The following is a 14,638-nucleotide window of genomic DNA, read 5'->3' as shown; positions in this document are numbered from 1 at the left end:
GGCTCTAAGCACAGGTCTCCACACATCGCGCCCTGGTGTCCTCTTCGTGGAGTCTCATTCTGATAGTCTGAGGAGAAGAGTGCCCTGCTGGAGGTCGTTTTGTAGCCCTACTGGCACTGTTCAGCTCTCCTGCAGTGGCCTCTGTCCTGGGATGTCACTCGAGACGGTGCTGAGACATGCAGCAAGGCTGTAGGTACCATCTCTCATGCTAACAGGGCAAAGCCAAAAATCAAAACTAGAGAGAAATCAGAGAGGAGTATTTATAACAGCTCTCAAGTCACATCTAATAAAAACAGCCTAAAATGTTTTTTTCTTCCTGAAAATTATACTTCCACCACCATCTTTACTGTAGCACACAGACTTTAATTCATAGATTTTAAGTAATTATTTTGCGTGATATAGGCTTATTAGGTGATTATAGTGGTCATTTACTTGATTTACTTGTAACCATACGATATATTAATAAAATAAAGATTAATACAGCTGGATAAATAACGAGGTATTACTTTAAATATTATATTTTCACCTAGACTACCTCTGTAGTTCAAGTGAAACTACAAGTAACATGTTAAATAAAAGGTTTATATTTTAATGTGAAAACACGTAAATAAAAACGGTTTGTAGAATTCAAGTAAAAAAAGTCACACAGAAAAAACATTTGTTTTCAGAGTACATGAACAATATTCGAGGATTGTTTTTTTTTATTATTATTAAAAGAAGAATAAAATAGATTGTTGTTGGCCGGATTTACCTCAGACGTGCGCAGAAGAGATGGAAACGTTCCGCCTCTGAGGGAGAAATGGACATTGCAGTGCATCAGTGATTCCAGCAGGTGGCAGTAATGTACGACAACACGATCATCAACCATCTGGAGTGAAGTAAAACACCAACGAAGAAGAGGAGAAGCAGTGTAGTCGTATTTGAACTGCACTGATGGAAACGCGGTTTCTGAGAAAGTGGCTGTAGTTTTGAAGAATAATCGCAAGAAAAGGCAAGACAGTGCTGATTTGAAAGCGGAGAATGTGTTCTGTGATTGTGACGTGTGTTGTCTTTAATTAAAAGCCGATTTAACGACCATTACTCTTAGTTTAAGCTACTATTAGCTGTCTGTGCTAGCTCTATTAGCAGCCTTTGCTAGCCCGCTCGTGCTAACTTGAGTGCTGCTTTTGATGGATCGTCTTCCTGCTGAGGATCCCTTCAGTGGCAGACACTGCAGCCTCTTTAACACTACGGTTACCATCCACTTCTTTTAGTGATAAGCCAACAAAAGTTTCCCCGTTAAACGTGTTAAAACTGTTAAAGTTAGTCTTCTTATTAAAGTTTGTGTTATTGCCACTGCAGCAGGATCCAGGTGGACTGTACAGAAGTAGAAAGAAACATCGGGGTCCTTAATGGCTAATCCAACGTTACAGCAGCCCAGTTTCCTGCTGGTGAGTCTCTGAGTCCTGCACTTAGTTATGAAGTCATTTAAAGGGAATAGCTCCTCTCTGGTCATGAATATGTTGTGACATGTGATGTTGTTTCAGGCCAACCTGAAAGCCGATGCTACCACCAAACCTCTCCTGCAGCGATGCCAGGATCTGGTGAAGATCATAGATGAGTATCCTGCAAAGGTAGTTATCACTGGATTTATTTTATTTGCTGTGAAAAGAGTCGATAGAATATCTGCTGGAACGTTTGCATGAACTCCCACATGAGAAATAGCTGCAAAGATATTTTCAGATTGGGAGATGCAGTAAGAGAATTACGTCATTCAGGCAGAGATCAGTTTAATGTTTCACGTTCACCGATTGTGTAGTTTCATTTTCCTCCCAGAAGAAATTTGAACTTTGAACTGAACTCTGAAAGATGTGCACGTAAATCCAAGATAACTGAATTCTTGGAATGCGGCCTGCTTTCAGATGCCACAGTGTGACTGCAAGGCCCCGTCTGTCATGAATCTAATAAGTGTTGGTAGGACACGACATTGGTTGCAAGTAGCCTGCACAGTGAACCGGGACAGACGGCTTTTTGTTTGCATGCTACTTCCTCTCTGTTGTCGTGATATCAGGCAGAGCGTTCATAATACAACTAAACGTCCCGTTGGCTCTTTGTTTTGTTTTCGTCTTTCTTGGAGTCACAAACATTTTGTTGTACATCTGTTCTTTTGTGTCATTCTGGGCAGTCCATCATTTTATGCTGCATTCCAATTGGCTGGTAGTAAAAGAAGATCACATTATGATCTGGTTATCCTCAATGCAAGTTTAAGGCACTTGTGCTTTGGCTTCACTTTTCAGGCCACAAATCTATTTCTGTCATCAGTCACAGCCCAGGGAGTGTTCAGTGTTTGCCAGCTTCAGACATTTGTGCCCCAGATCAGTGGAGACCATTGTTTCCTGAGGCATGTGGGGGTCTCTGTGGATAGCTGGGGTTCTGTTTGCAAGCAGCTGTGGGTGTTTTGCTGAGGGACACAAAGGACGAGTGCAGTTTTGTTGTTCTCTGTTGGCTCCACTGTAGTCAGGACTTGCACTGTCACAGTGAGATGGAGGCCTGAATATGATTATTTGTCAGGCAGGCAAACGTTAAAGTGTGTTTCTTATTATTGTGTGTGTGTGTGTTTCCTCCCTGTAGGAGCTGCACCTGATCTTTCCTTGGCTGGTGGAGAGTGTGTTTGGCAGCCTGGATGGTGTCATCGCTGGCTGGAACCTGCGATTCCTTCATTCACGGAGCAACGAGTACAACATTGTTATGGACTTCCTAAATCCCAGGTAGCTTCATATCAGCTGAGTGGAATATCTTGGAAACCTGCTGAGGTTTTTAATCTGTTAATAAGATTCAAAATATTTAGTAAATTTGGCAGAAGGAGAAACTCGAGCTACGAGGTCAGACGTGTTGAAGTTCTCTGCTTTTATGACTTGTTTTTTGCCCCCCTGAAGAGCACGTCTAGTATATTTTTTAGATCTCATATAGCGCTTCCATTTTTAATCTTCTTGTTTTCTAGAATGTCATGCACTCGTTGTATTTTTAAAATATTAAAATATTTTTTATTTCTCTCTTTTTTTCCAGTGGTCCAATGATGAAACTTGTGTATAAACTTCAGGCGGAAGAGTACAAATATGAAATACCAATCAATTATCTCCCGGTAAGAATATTTGCCTCGTCACCTCTGGCTGTTGCAGTCAGACGTTTGAAGTTAAATATTGTCATTTTATGTTGGAGTGACTGTTCAGACACATAGAGCTGCTGTAACCACATCACTGGTCTTGTATGAATACTGCAAAATATCTTTTGGCAGAATTTGAGACTGAAATTCTATCACTGTTTTAATTTTTCTAGGGTCCTGTGAAAGCCTGCATCCAGGAGGGAGTTCTCCCAGACTGCCCGCTGTTCCACAACAAGCTGCAGTTCCCTCTCTCTGGTCTCCTGACGCTGAACATCGCTTTCAGTATCCTTTGCAATGCAAACAGCAAAGTCTGAGTTTTCTTTATGGAGTTCTTGAAGGATTGATGAAGCAATCACTTGTAGAGCTGCTGATTTTAGGACCAGGTCGCCCACATGTATCTGGTCTCTGTAGTCTAACGGAAAAAAATCTTTGTTTCCAAACGTCTGAAGCATAAATGTTTTCATTTTTGATTTCTTATGATTTCTTAATTAAAGAAGGAATGAATTATGCTCTTATAAGATCAGTTGGGTTATTCCTTAACCTTCTTCAGACCCATTTGAATTCTTCATGTTCAATTTTGCCTACTGTCTCATCACACCAAAGGTGAGGTTGTCACTATTAAGTCAGTCTAACACATTATTCACTTTTATATTTTTTTTTATTGAACCACCTGATCAAAAACTAATAAGCCCTTTTTTATGATTTCAGAACTACCCTCCAGGCCAGTACGGGAGCTCCACAGACAGCGCCTACTTTGTGCTGGTGGACACTTACCTGAAGTACTTCCTCCCCACTGAAGGAAGCGTTCCTCCTTCCCCTTTCTCCGACTCCAGAGGCTCTGTTTCTGCTCCTTCACCGAGGTGCTAATGACAAGACGAATCTCTAATGGCAGAAACATTTGAATGTTTAATACTGTGTAACACAAAAATCCTGCATTTCCTCAAAAGCTTTGAATTCAGACTCTTCCTGTGCCTTCAACAGATCGTCCAGTGTTTCTTTTGCCAGTTACGGCATCCATAGCCCCAGTCTCCTGAAGCATCACATATTCCATCAGCCCTCAGTGAACGCTGACCCTGCAGCCCAGGAAATCTGGAGGTCTGAAACCCTGTTACAGGTAGGATGCAGATACAGCTCTGGGTCATTATTGCCTTTGTTTGGACTGTGGACGTGCATATGACTGCTGTAACTGGTATTTTTAGGTGTGATTAATCAGCTTATTTCTTGTGGAAGTTGCAGGAACCATCCCAAGAAAATATAAATCATACTTGATTTCAATTTCTTCAATCTCCCCTTCAGGATCATCTTCAGCACCGCAGCTGTCTTTAGATCTCTCACAGCCAGTTCTGTTCTGTCCCACTGGCTCTGCTTACGTTTGAGTCGTGGTGAAATCCGAGACCGTGGTGTGAGTGTTCAGAACAGGACCACTGCCTCACTGAGGTGCAAGAAGATGATCTTCAGCTGAATTTGGCTAAATTTCAGTCTTTAAATATGACTCCTACTACACTTACTGTTACAAACAAAACATTTGAAAGGCAGTGAAGAGACTTAATACACAGTTTTCAGTTTTGGTGGGCGTGTTTAAAAACAGAAATGACTAATCATTAATCCTCAAAATATGTGTTTTGATCTTCCTCAGATGTTTGTGGAGATCTGGCTCCATCACTACTCCTTGGAAATGTATCAGAAGCTGCAGTCTCCTCAGGTAAAGGTAAGATATATACATTTCCTCCCACACACACACACACACACACACCTGTCCACTTCGCACGGCTGATTGGCTGACCACAACCCCTCCTTCACACCCATGAGGTCCCGTGATTTGTAAAATACATATATCATGTTGTTGTCGTTGTTTTTAATTATTATTAGTTAAGTATCTTCAGCCTCGTCTCTGCATTTTCACTCCTCAAGCAGCTGCTCTGCTTGAAGCATCAGTTTGTAGTTGAATACTTGCTGTAAACAGCCTCTTCAGTCTGAGCTTAGAGCTCCTGCATAAAGGGATTGGGGCATGTTCCTGGTAGTAGTGCTTTTGCTTCCTACCACATCCTTTGCATGCTGCATGTCTGTGTCAGCAAGCGTGTTGCTGGTATGTTCTCCATGTGTATGTACAACACCAGCATAAAGTTATGTGGAGTGGATCAATGTGTGCATAAATGTGTGTCTCAGTGCGACAGACGCTTATGCTGGTGTTTATTTCACCTGCACTGTATACAGTGTGCATGACACTGTAAATATACAGCATGTGCTTAGACCCCCTCATCTATATTATTATTTATTACACGGTCAGCATGTTACCTACTTGAATATCCACCCAACTGCAGTTTCTTTGCAGCTGTGCTTTTGTCTGCAGTTACCTGAAAGTCAAAAGTGATGCACGTTAGCTAAGAGTTGCACGCTTAGTATTTTAACTATTGATTGATTCAACGATCGAACTCAAACTACAAAAAACATTGAAGAAATTTCCATGTGTGTCCAGGATTTAAGGACAAAGCTGTGATACCAGAGCAGCAAAACGTGCCTAATATTCATCTATCAAATATTAGTAGCTGGTTGATTTGTTTGTTTGCAGTTGTATGCTCAATGGCCACTTCATTAGGTACACCTCTTGCTAGTATCAAGTTGGACTCTTGTTTGCTTTCTGAGCTTCTTAATCTTTGTAGCACAGATTGAGCAAAGTGCAGGAAACATTTAGAGATTCATGTTGACACGATAGTGTCACACAGCTGCTGCAGATTTGTGATGATGTGAATCTGTTATTCCACCACATCCCAAAGGTGCTCTATTAGGCTGAGATGTGGAGGCCGTTAGAGTGCAGCAAACTCACGGTCATGTTGAAGAAACCAGTTTATCTGAGCTTTTGGTGATGGAGAGTTGTACTGGAGTGATACCTGGTGTGGTCTTCTGCATCGGGGTTCAACGTGTTCAGAGATGCTCTTCTGTCATCTTGGTTTCTCTTCTTTAGATCCCAGCAATGGCTGTGTGGAGAAAATCCCATTAGCCCGTCTGGGACCAGAATCACTTTGAATCCTGTTTCTTCCCCACCCTGATGTTCACTTTGAACTTCAGCAGGTCATCTTGACCATCTCTATGTCCTTAAATACATTAAGTTGCTGCTATTTGATTGGTCGATTAGATATTTGCCTTAATGAGCAGCTGAACCTTCGGAGTACCTAATGAAGTGGCTGGTGGGTGTAGTTCAGCTGTAGATGATGTTCTGTTTACTGCTGCATGAGACTGCAGAGGAAAGGGTGGACTCACTGTGTGTGACATTCTGACCGTCCCGAAGAGTAAACATGATTTTAATTGTTGTCACCTGAACTTTATTAAATGCTGTGTGAGGTCACTGTGTCTGTTATATATAAGAGTGGAGTTAACCTGCAAGATTTTGGAGGCGTGTTGTGCTCATTTGCAGCGCCACGTTTTTATCTTCTGCTCTGGCAGCTTTGCATAATTCACAGTTCAGTCCGATCCTTAAAACTTTGTCCCTCCGTTAACAGTTTGATGCTAAAAATTACTATAATCTTACACACAAACCCCAAAATCTTACAGTGTTGAGTTCCCTCTGTTTCTGTTGTTGAACAGTAGGAATGGGAATTATTTTAGTTTGGATCTACAGTGACGGTTTAAAAACACAAACTGGGATTTCTCGCTCGTTTTTCACTCTTTCGTGGTTGATGGCAGCCAGCGATTAGGGGGTTTCAGATACATTTTCAGTATTAATGAACAAAGCCTAATATTTTGGAGTGAAATGATTCCCGTCCCTACAGTCACGTAACTCGCGTCTGGTGTAGGAACGGCGTCTGCGTCGCCCCCAGCAGTTCATTTTGTTCCCAAAGTCACTTTGTTGTCTTTGTGTCTCCTCTCCTGTCTCCTGCTCTTTTTCTCCTGAATATTTCCGGCCAATTGTCTCTGTCTGGTTGCGCTCTCGCTCCTGTTTTTGCTGCCTCCTTTGCTCCTGTTCTCACGTGTACCTTCCTCCTGCCACCTTTTTCGTTCCCTGCCTCCTCTTCCTCACTTTTTTCCCCCTCTCCCCCTCTCTTCACTGTTGCTCCTCCACCTTTCGTCGTTGTCTTTCCTCTTCCTCATCTTCCTCTACCCCCCCCCCCTGGTGGTTACGGGTGAACAGCTGGCGCTGCTGCAGTACCGCCTCAGTATGTCCAGCATGCCGTGCCAACCTCACGCCCCACCAGGCTCTGGGACCCTCCACACCTACCAAGTACTTTTACCTTTTCATTCACCCCCGCCCCTCTGGGGCCTCCTGGAGGTAAACCTCAGTCACTCAAGCTCACAGTCAAGGTTACTTCTCTCATGTCAACAACCAGACGATGTCATTCCAGTCACCGGCCTGTAGATGGCAGATGATAGCAGCGGCTGTTTAGCTTCATTCTACAGGCTTGTTTAATAAAAAGCGTTCATTTAAGATATTTTAATCATAGTTTCAGGGATTATTTGTACTTTAGAACTGAGCCATGCTTATTGACTTTCATCTGATTATTAAAAGACAGAGATTACCCACATTATACGGTAACAGCGTTTAATTCTTTGGCTGCTGTCGGTAAACCAGAGGATGATTGGCCTGTTTCCTTTGAGTCTGACTGTAAATCATGAATTTTACAGAGAAGTATCCTTGAAAGAGAAAGTAATCCAGGAATGAAGCTTTGAAAATGAATCTTTGAGCAGATTTCTACTGGTTTGGGTGTGGTTCTTGCTTTTTTTTTTCCACAGGCATGCTTTTTACACTGTCTGCTGTGCTTTGTTGTTTATGTAGTGTTTCTCTCTATTGGCAGCATTAATCTTTTGAAAGCAAAAGATACTACTACAATCAAATCAGAACTTCTTATTTTAAAAAATGATTTCTTTTCAAATGTGATATTGATCATTTTTTACATGCCAATCAGAAAGATGTAAATATCATTACTTTCCTTGCTTCGCTTGTTTGTGTTTCCTGGTGTTATCCAGACGAGGAAACATGCAGCTGATTGATGAAGCAGCTTTGAGCACTGAGGTCCCACCTCTTAGTTTCCCACAGTTTTAATATATAAATTATTTTTTAATAAAACAAAAACGTTAGGGTCACTGAAGGGAAACGGTAAATAAATTAAGTGGTAAGTGTTCAGGCGAGACATTTACAAGGAAAATATGCAAATTGCAAAGTGTGTTTTTTAAGTTCAGTGTCAGTGGAAGCTTTTCATCCGGTGTTTGTGATGTTAGCGATCACACTCAGATTAAATACAGTGTGGTATAAATTCCTTCATGGCGCTCCACAGTCAGTCCACACCGTGTGAAAGCCCTCCAGCTCCTGAGTGTGGGACCTCTGTTCTCTCTGAGCGTCTGGTAATTGTTTGGCTGCTTGTGGATTGGGATGCATTGCGATGGCTGCTTTTTCCATCAATCCTGGCTGCGATTGGGCATATTTGGCGTCATGTCCGAGCACTGTGTGTGACCGGTTCCCTCTGCAGGAGCCCTTCAGCCCCACGGAGGAGCACGTGCTGGTGGTGCGTCTCCTGGTGAAACACCTACACGCCTTCTCCAACAGCCTGAAGCCTGAGCAGCTGTCGTCCTCGCCCTCCGCCCACTCGCACACCCACACCAGCCCACTGGAAGAGTTTAAGAGGTCAGTTCCTGCACACACGCTGCTGTCAGACTTTGTGGAAGTAGAACAATTATTACTAAAATAAAATATTAAGCAAGTAAAGCAGATTTAATGGTTGAACTGTTGCTTATAGATATGCATCATGTATCAGCATGCAGTGGTAGCTTCACTACAGCCCTGACTTTAAATAAAAGAACAAAAGCAGGAAGTGGATCATTAAATGTTGTTGGATTGAAATCTTTTGAAGGTTTTAGTTAACTTTGTGTTTCCCCCACAGAGTGGTGGTGCAGCGCTTTGTGCAGCAGAAGCTGTACCTGTTCCTGCAGCACTGCTTCGGTCACTGGCCTCTGGACGCGTCTTTCAGAGCGGTAGGTCTCTCACATCATGTCGTGATCATCGGTTGTTTTGCTCCATGAACACACAGTTTGCTGCTACGAGCGTATTTTGTCCGTGTTCAGGTGTTGGAGACGTGGCTGAGCTACATCCAGCCCTGGAGATACACCGGGGAGAAGGCCAACCCTCAGCCCGACCAAAACAGAACAGTGCCTGAAAAATGGTGAGCAGAGTGGACTCTGAAGTGCTCGTCCATAAAATCTTCATCTTGTTTTTCTCCCTTTGTGTCATGGTCCTGGGTAGTTGACCCAGCATTATGTGTTTATCATTATTAATTAATTAATTAATTAATTAATTAATTAATTAATTAATTAATTATATTATATTATATTATATTATATTATATTATATTATATTTTATTATTTATTTATTTGGGATGTTCCTGTTCTTTGGTTATAGTTTATGCTCCCGGTCAGTTTCTTGTGTCGTCAGTGTATACTTCTGTTTTGCTTTGAAGGTCTGTGTCTGTGTCTCGTCGTGTCTAACTAGGTTCAGCTGTGTTCCCCTCTGGCGTGTCATTCCCTCATTACCTTGTGTGTATTTATAGTGTGTGCCTGCCTGGTTTCCTCATCGCTCCGTCTGCGTTTCATGGTGTTCTCTTCATTCGTCCTGCGTCTCTCTGCTCTTCATCCTGCTTTATTATTTCAGGTCTCCTCATTAGTGTTCCCAGTTTAGGTTTTTAGTAGTTTCTCGTGCCTCATTTTTCTGTTTTCCACCTTGCAAATAAACGCTCACCTGCATCTAGCCGTTTCCTGCATATTGGGTCCTTTTACTACAAACACCACACGACTGCTGCACCAGCCGTGACACTTTGGCTTCAGAAATAATCGGCAACTAGTGAATGAATATTTGAGGAGGGGGTCCATTCTATTAATTTGTAAATGAGGCTAAAGAGATGCAGTAGTTTTCATTTTAATGTCCATTACCTTTCCACAGGCACAGGTTTGATAAATACTGTGGAATAAAGCTGGACAAGAGACAATTATTAGAGCATGTGTAAGTGCAGGTGGTTTGATTTTGGTAGATTTTAAATGAGACATATTTAATAAATAGATTTTTAATGAAAACTGATATTTTGGGCTTACTTGTAGTTCTTTTTGCTGACTGAATCCTAGCTCTAACATGGATCCTCAGAAAGGTGGAAGTCTGGGGATTGTTGCTGTTTTGGGGTTCGGACTGATAGATGAGGTTCTGCTGATGATGTTACTGATGATAACTTTCTCTCATGCAGGGAGTCCTTTGTTCATGAGAACCTGCTCATGTACACCAAGCTCTTCCAGGTGTTTTTGAACCGAGCGGTCAGGACCGATCTGGTGAATGCCAAAAATGCGCTGATGGTCTTCAGGGTGGCCAAAGTCTTCGCTCAGCCTAACTTGGCAGAAATGATCCAGAAAGGTGACGAGGGACATCTGCTTTTCCTCCTTTGTTTTGTTGGGCTCATTAGTATTGTTCAAAAATCTGCATATGAACATCTGAACTTTTCATTTGCTCATTAAGTAAAGTGTTAGTGTTTTGTTCTCACGCTGGTTAAAAATAAAACCTTGATAACGTGGATCTGTTTGGATATCTTTTAGAAAATATGACTAGCATTTTTCATATTTCTTGACACTAATATAGAAATTAATCATTACTGGTTGAATGGTTACCACCAATGATTACCACATGACTTAAGGCTCCACAGTGGCTTTGTCACTTTGTAGTCTCCACAAACACCTGGAATCGTCTCCCTGCAGGTGAGCAGTTGTTCCTGGAGCCCGAGCACGTCCTCCACCACCGGCAGCCCCGCGGCTACCTAACGCCAGGACAAGGAGGCAGCTACCTGTCATCACGGCAGCGGGTGGTGACAGACATGGTGTTCAAGGTGAAGAGCCACGTCTACGGTTTGGAAGGACAGGACTGTCAATACAAGCAGATGTTTGGCACGGAGCTCAGGGGAGCGGTAAGTTTACCTGTGTGGCTTTTTAAGTTGGTCTGTCAACCACAGAGGAACAGAAAACATCTGTGTTGCTCCGAGTTTTCACCTCCTGTCCATCCTGCAGGTCATGAAGCTAATCCAGATCATTGCACAAGCCAGACAGACAGCCAAGAGGATATCAGATCATTCGAGTGAGGTGGCGGCTAATAAATCCTTCCTGTCCTGGTTTGGACTCGGCGCATCTGATCTGAACAACAGCTTCCCCGGAGCCGAGCCAGAGGAGACCGGAGAATATCTGAAAAAGACCCACGAGTTCCTGGACAGAGCTTTGGAAAACCTGTGCCAGATATTTAAGGTCAGATTAGTTTGGATGTTTTTATTCACTCCCAGCTCAGAGACTGCAGCATGTTCATTTAAGCCTGTCCTTTGTTTGAAGCTGGGCTTTGTAACAGGAGGTGGGTTTTTGTTGTTTTGCAGCTAAACCAGGGGCAGCTGAATCAGCTCATATCAAACCTGGGCTCCTTGGAGGATGATGGCAACAGCAAACAGCTGCCAGACTGCGTGCAGAGTGAGAACGGGCTGATCCTGACTGACCTGGGCCGGAGGCAGGTCAGTATTTGATCCTAAAAGAGGAAGACGGGCGTTAGAGTTATGGACGGAGGAGAACTGACTAAAGAGATCTTGTGTGCTTTTGTGCAGATCATAAATGGATTGCGCAGGTTTGATATTCACTATCAGGGAGACCCGGAGCTGCAGCCCATTAGGAGCTATGAGAACGCCCTGCTGGTCAGGCTCTTCTACAGGATCTCTTCTCTGATTAATGAGAGGGTGAGTGCTGTCTGTAGGCAAGCCTGCAAGGGCGTCATAAATACAACTCAAGAAGGGGCTGTGAGTAGAACACAGTAGAAACAGTCAGGGCACGTGAGGATGGAGAGCAGCAGAGTGACACGTAACAAAGGAGAAATGTAACCACCTTTGTTTTTTTAGCTGTCTTCAAACAGGAGTTGCCCCCCTCACCATTTCATATATTCAACAGTTTCAGTTCACAAAGTACAGATTTTAAGCTCAGTAAACAGCCTGCTTCACTGTTTGTGCTCACGTATGTAAATTTCATATCTGACTGTGATGAATGAAACACGTGCTCGTGTGTCTGTTGTTGCCCCCTCACAGTTTGGACGACACATGAATGCACTGTGCTCGCGTCCAGACTTCCTGGGCCGTCTGAGTCGTCACTACTTGACCAATCTCGATTCCACCACCAAACTAAAGCACAGCCCGATGTCGCGGCGGATGCTAGAGAGGAGCCAGCGGCCGAGGCTGAGCCTGCGGCCGCTGGCCAGCTACAGGACCATACTGCTACTGCTTCTCTTCTATGTGTTTGGATCCCTCCTGTCGCTCGGCCCCATCTCTAGCACCGTGCTGCTCCTCGCCGGCGGCTTCCTGTACGGACTTCTCATGACGCTGTTTGCAGACAAACTGAAGACGCACTAAAGCTTTTGACACATCTGGGGAAATAAATTGTTTTAATGTCTTGAAAGAAATCAGACTGTAGACTGCTCACAGATGTGTACAGCAAGCACGGAGGTGGATCGGCAGCTCTTCAGTTTTTGTTTTTCATATGATTTGTGTCATCCAGCCTTGTAAATAATTGGAGAACATCTCAGCTTTCCTTCTTTTTCTGTTCCTCCCCAACATCTGAGAACAGGTGGAGGCCGAAATATTCAAAGTGCTGGTCGAATAAAGAGGAAGTTGATTTTTTTGTCCAAATGACTCATTAAACTGTTTGCACTCTTTTGTAGTTCTCGTTTCTTAACTGTCTCTGTGTGCTGTGCATCACATCCACTCCTCCAATAACAGCAGGTTACAAAAATAGAACCAGCTCCCATAGGGATGGGTACCGGTAATGGCACCGCTTCTGACATAAATGGTAGTAACCAGACCGAAAAGCAGCGCACATTTCGGTGCTTTTTTTTTTTTTCGTGAGATGGTAAATTTTTTTTACCATCTCAATTTTCTTGAGATGATATTTATATAGCGCTTTTCTAGTCCCTAAGGACCCCAAAGCGCTTTACACAACCAGTCATCCACCCATTCACACACTCGCGCCAGCGGGCCCTCTGACCAAGAACTCCCAACTCTTGAGCCACAATCGCCCCGTGTGGCGAGATGTCATACACTTTGGATTCTAGCCAATCATTTTACCTTTCCAAGGATAGTAGGCGGGCCCAGGTACGTACGTTCTTTTAGATTAAAAATGCCCAAGGCCAGTAGCGGTTTTAGATACGGGCGACACGGGCGGTTGCCCGGGGCGGCATCACGGGCATCGGCAAAAAAAAATGCTCGTACTCATGCTGCCCCGACGGCAGCCAGCGCATATTGGGAATGTCATAGGCACCGATCGGTTTTCTATCGCCCATTTGCTGGGAGTAAGGGCGCCCTCCGTTTGCGAGGTGCGCCTGCTGCTTGCGGCACAGGGAGGAGGGGGCGGGGCGGCGGGGATTCTCTGGCTGGCTGGAGCAGCATCTAATAACCAACTCGCAAAATAAAACAAAACAAAAACAAAACAAACACGAAAACACCGGACATTATGATACAGACTTATAATTTGCACCGATGTTTTTTCGAAATTCTATACACGAAAACTGAGCGCGAGAGCCCTCGGTGCGCCTGCGCGCTGCTGAAGTCAAAGTAAACTTTGTCATCTCCGCTACATACAGTCCAGTATATAGAGAGACGAGACGACGAGGCTCCAGTTACAGCAGTGCAAATAAACGAACAATAAATATAGCAGAGTAAGAAAATAAATATACACTTTAGGACTCGGGGTAAAGGGATCAATAACAATTTAAAATTTATAATTTACAGTTTGATGATTTAAAGTCTCACACATAACCCGTCGAAAGGGGAGGGAGACCTGCTGCTTCCAAATAGAGCACATTTCATTCATAATGTTGTAAATCCAAGCCCATTATGTATTCATGATTTGAATTCTGGATTGTGCGAAATCCCAGAAATAAACCCTAGACAAAGTTAATCTGTGAACTAAGGTGTAGGTCTATTAGGTTATGTTGTGGTGATCCTCTGGTTGAGGGATGGGTGTTCATACTGGAGTGCAAAATTAAAACCAATGGAAGATGGACAAGAAAAGCTCAAAGCTATCAGGTGCTCAGTTTAGAAAAAAGAGAAAAGAAGAGGAGAAGAAACGAACAAAAGATCCAGGTAAACAGATGTGTGATTGGATAATGGCAGGTCATCCTGAAACAATCAGAATCAGAATACTTTATTAATCCCTAAGGAAATAATGTGGGTTACAGTTGCCCCAAGAAGAAATGGTAAAAATAGCAACAGTAACAGACTAAACTCCAAACAATACATTATGTTACAGATTTTAATATTAATTAGTCATTGTCAATTGTTGATTTGTCCTGTTCTCATTATATGACGAATTATGATGGCTGTTTGGTAGCTGTTTGCATACTATGCATACTCTCTCTCTCTCTTCATATGTGTGTGTGGACAACAGTTTTATGTTAATGTACAATCCTTAACACGTTTTGTGTGTGTGTGTGTGGGGGGGGGGGGGCGCCAGAGGGA

At 43.2% G+C, this 14,638-nt stretch overlaps 1 protein-coding gene across 3 annotated transcripts; it reads left to right on the top strand.

Annotated features, from left to right (window-relative positions):
• The first annotated feature begins 864 nt into the window (after positions 1–864).
• smpd4 (sphingomyelin phosphodiesterase 4) lies at positions 865–12,838 on the top strand. 3 transcript variants are annotated; one of them, XM_031735715.2, is made up of 20 exons: positions 865–991; positions 1,342–1,430; positions 1,527–1,613; positions 2,611–2,747; positions 3,046–3,121; positions 3,316–3,424; positions 3,693–3,745; positions 3,851–4,002; positions 4,124–4,256; positions 4,779–4,850; positions 7,269–7,358; positions 8,602–8,756; positions 9,013–9,103; positions 9,194–9,291; positions 10,361–10,524; positions 10,863–11,068; positions 11,169–11,399; positions 11,522–11,653; positions 11,744–11,872; positions 12,215–12,838. In XM_031735715.2, exons 2-20 carry the CDS (start codon positions 1,392–1,394, stop codon positions 12,533–12,535), a joined length of 2,475 nt encoding a protein of 824 aa, XP_031591575.1. In that variant the 5' UTR covers positions 865–991; positions 1,342–1,391; the 3' UTR covers positions 12,536–12,838. The 3 variants fall into 3 exon arrangements, with proteins under 3 accessions (XP_031591575.1, XP_031591576.1, XP_039468221.1); XM_039612287.1 differs by having other exon boundaries at positions 881–991; positions 1,345–1,430; XM_031735716.2 differs by lacking the exon at positions 7,269–7,358.
• The last annotated feature ends 1,800 nt before the right edge of the window (positions 12,839–14,638 follow it).

Source organism: Oreochromis aureus, linkage group 5, assembly GCF_013358895.1.
Source record: "Oreochromis aureus strain Israel breed Guangdong linkage group 5, ZZ_aureus, whole genome shotgun sequence".
Taxonomy (NCBI): Eukaryota; Metazoa; Chordata; class Actinopteri; order Cichliformes; family Cichlidae; genus Oreochromis; species Oreochromis aureus.
The sequence above is the reverse complement of the archived record's forward strand: the minus strand, read 5'-3'. Positions and strand labels throughout refer to the sequence as shown.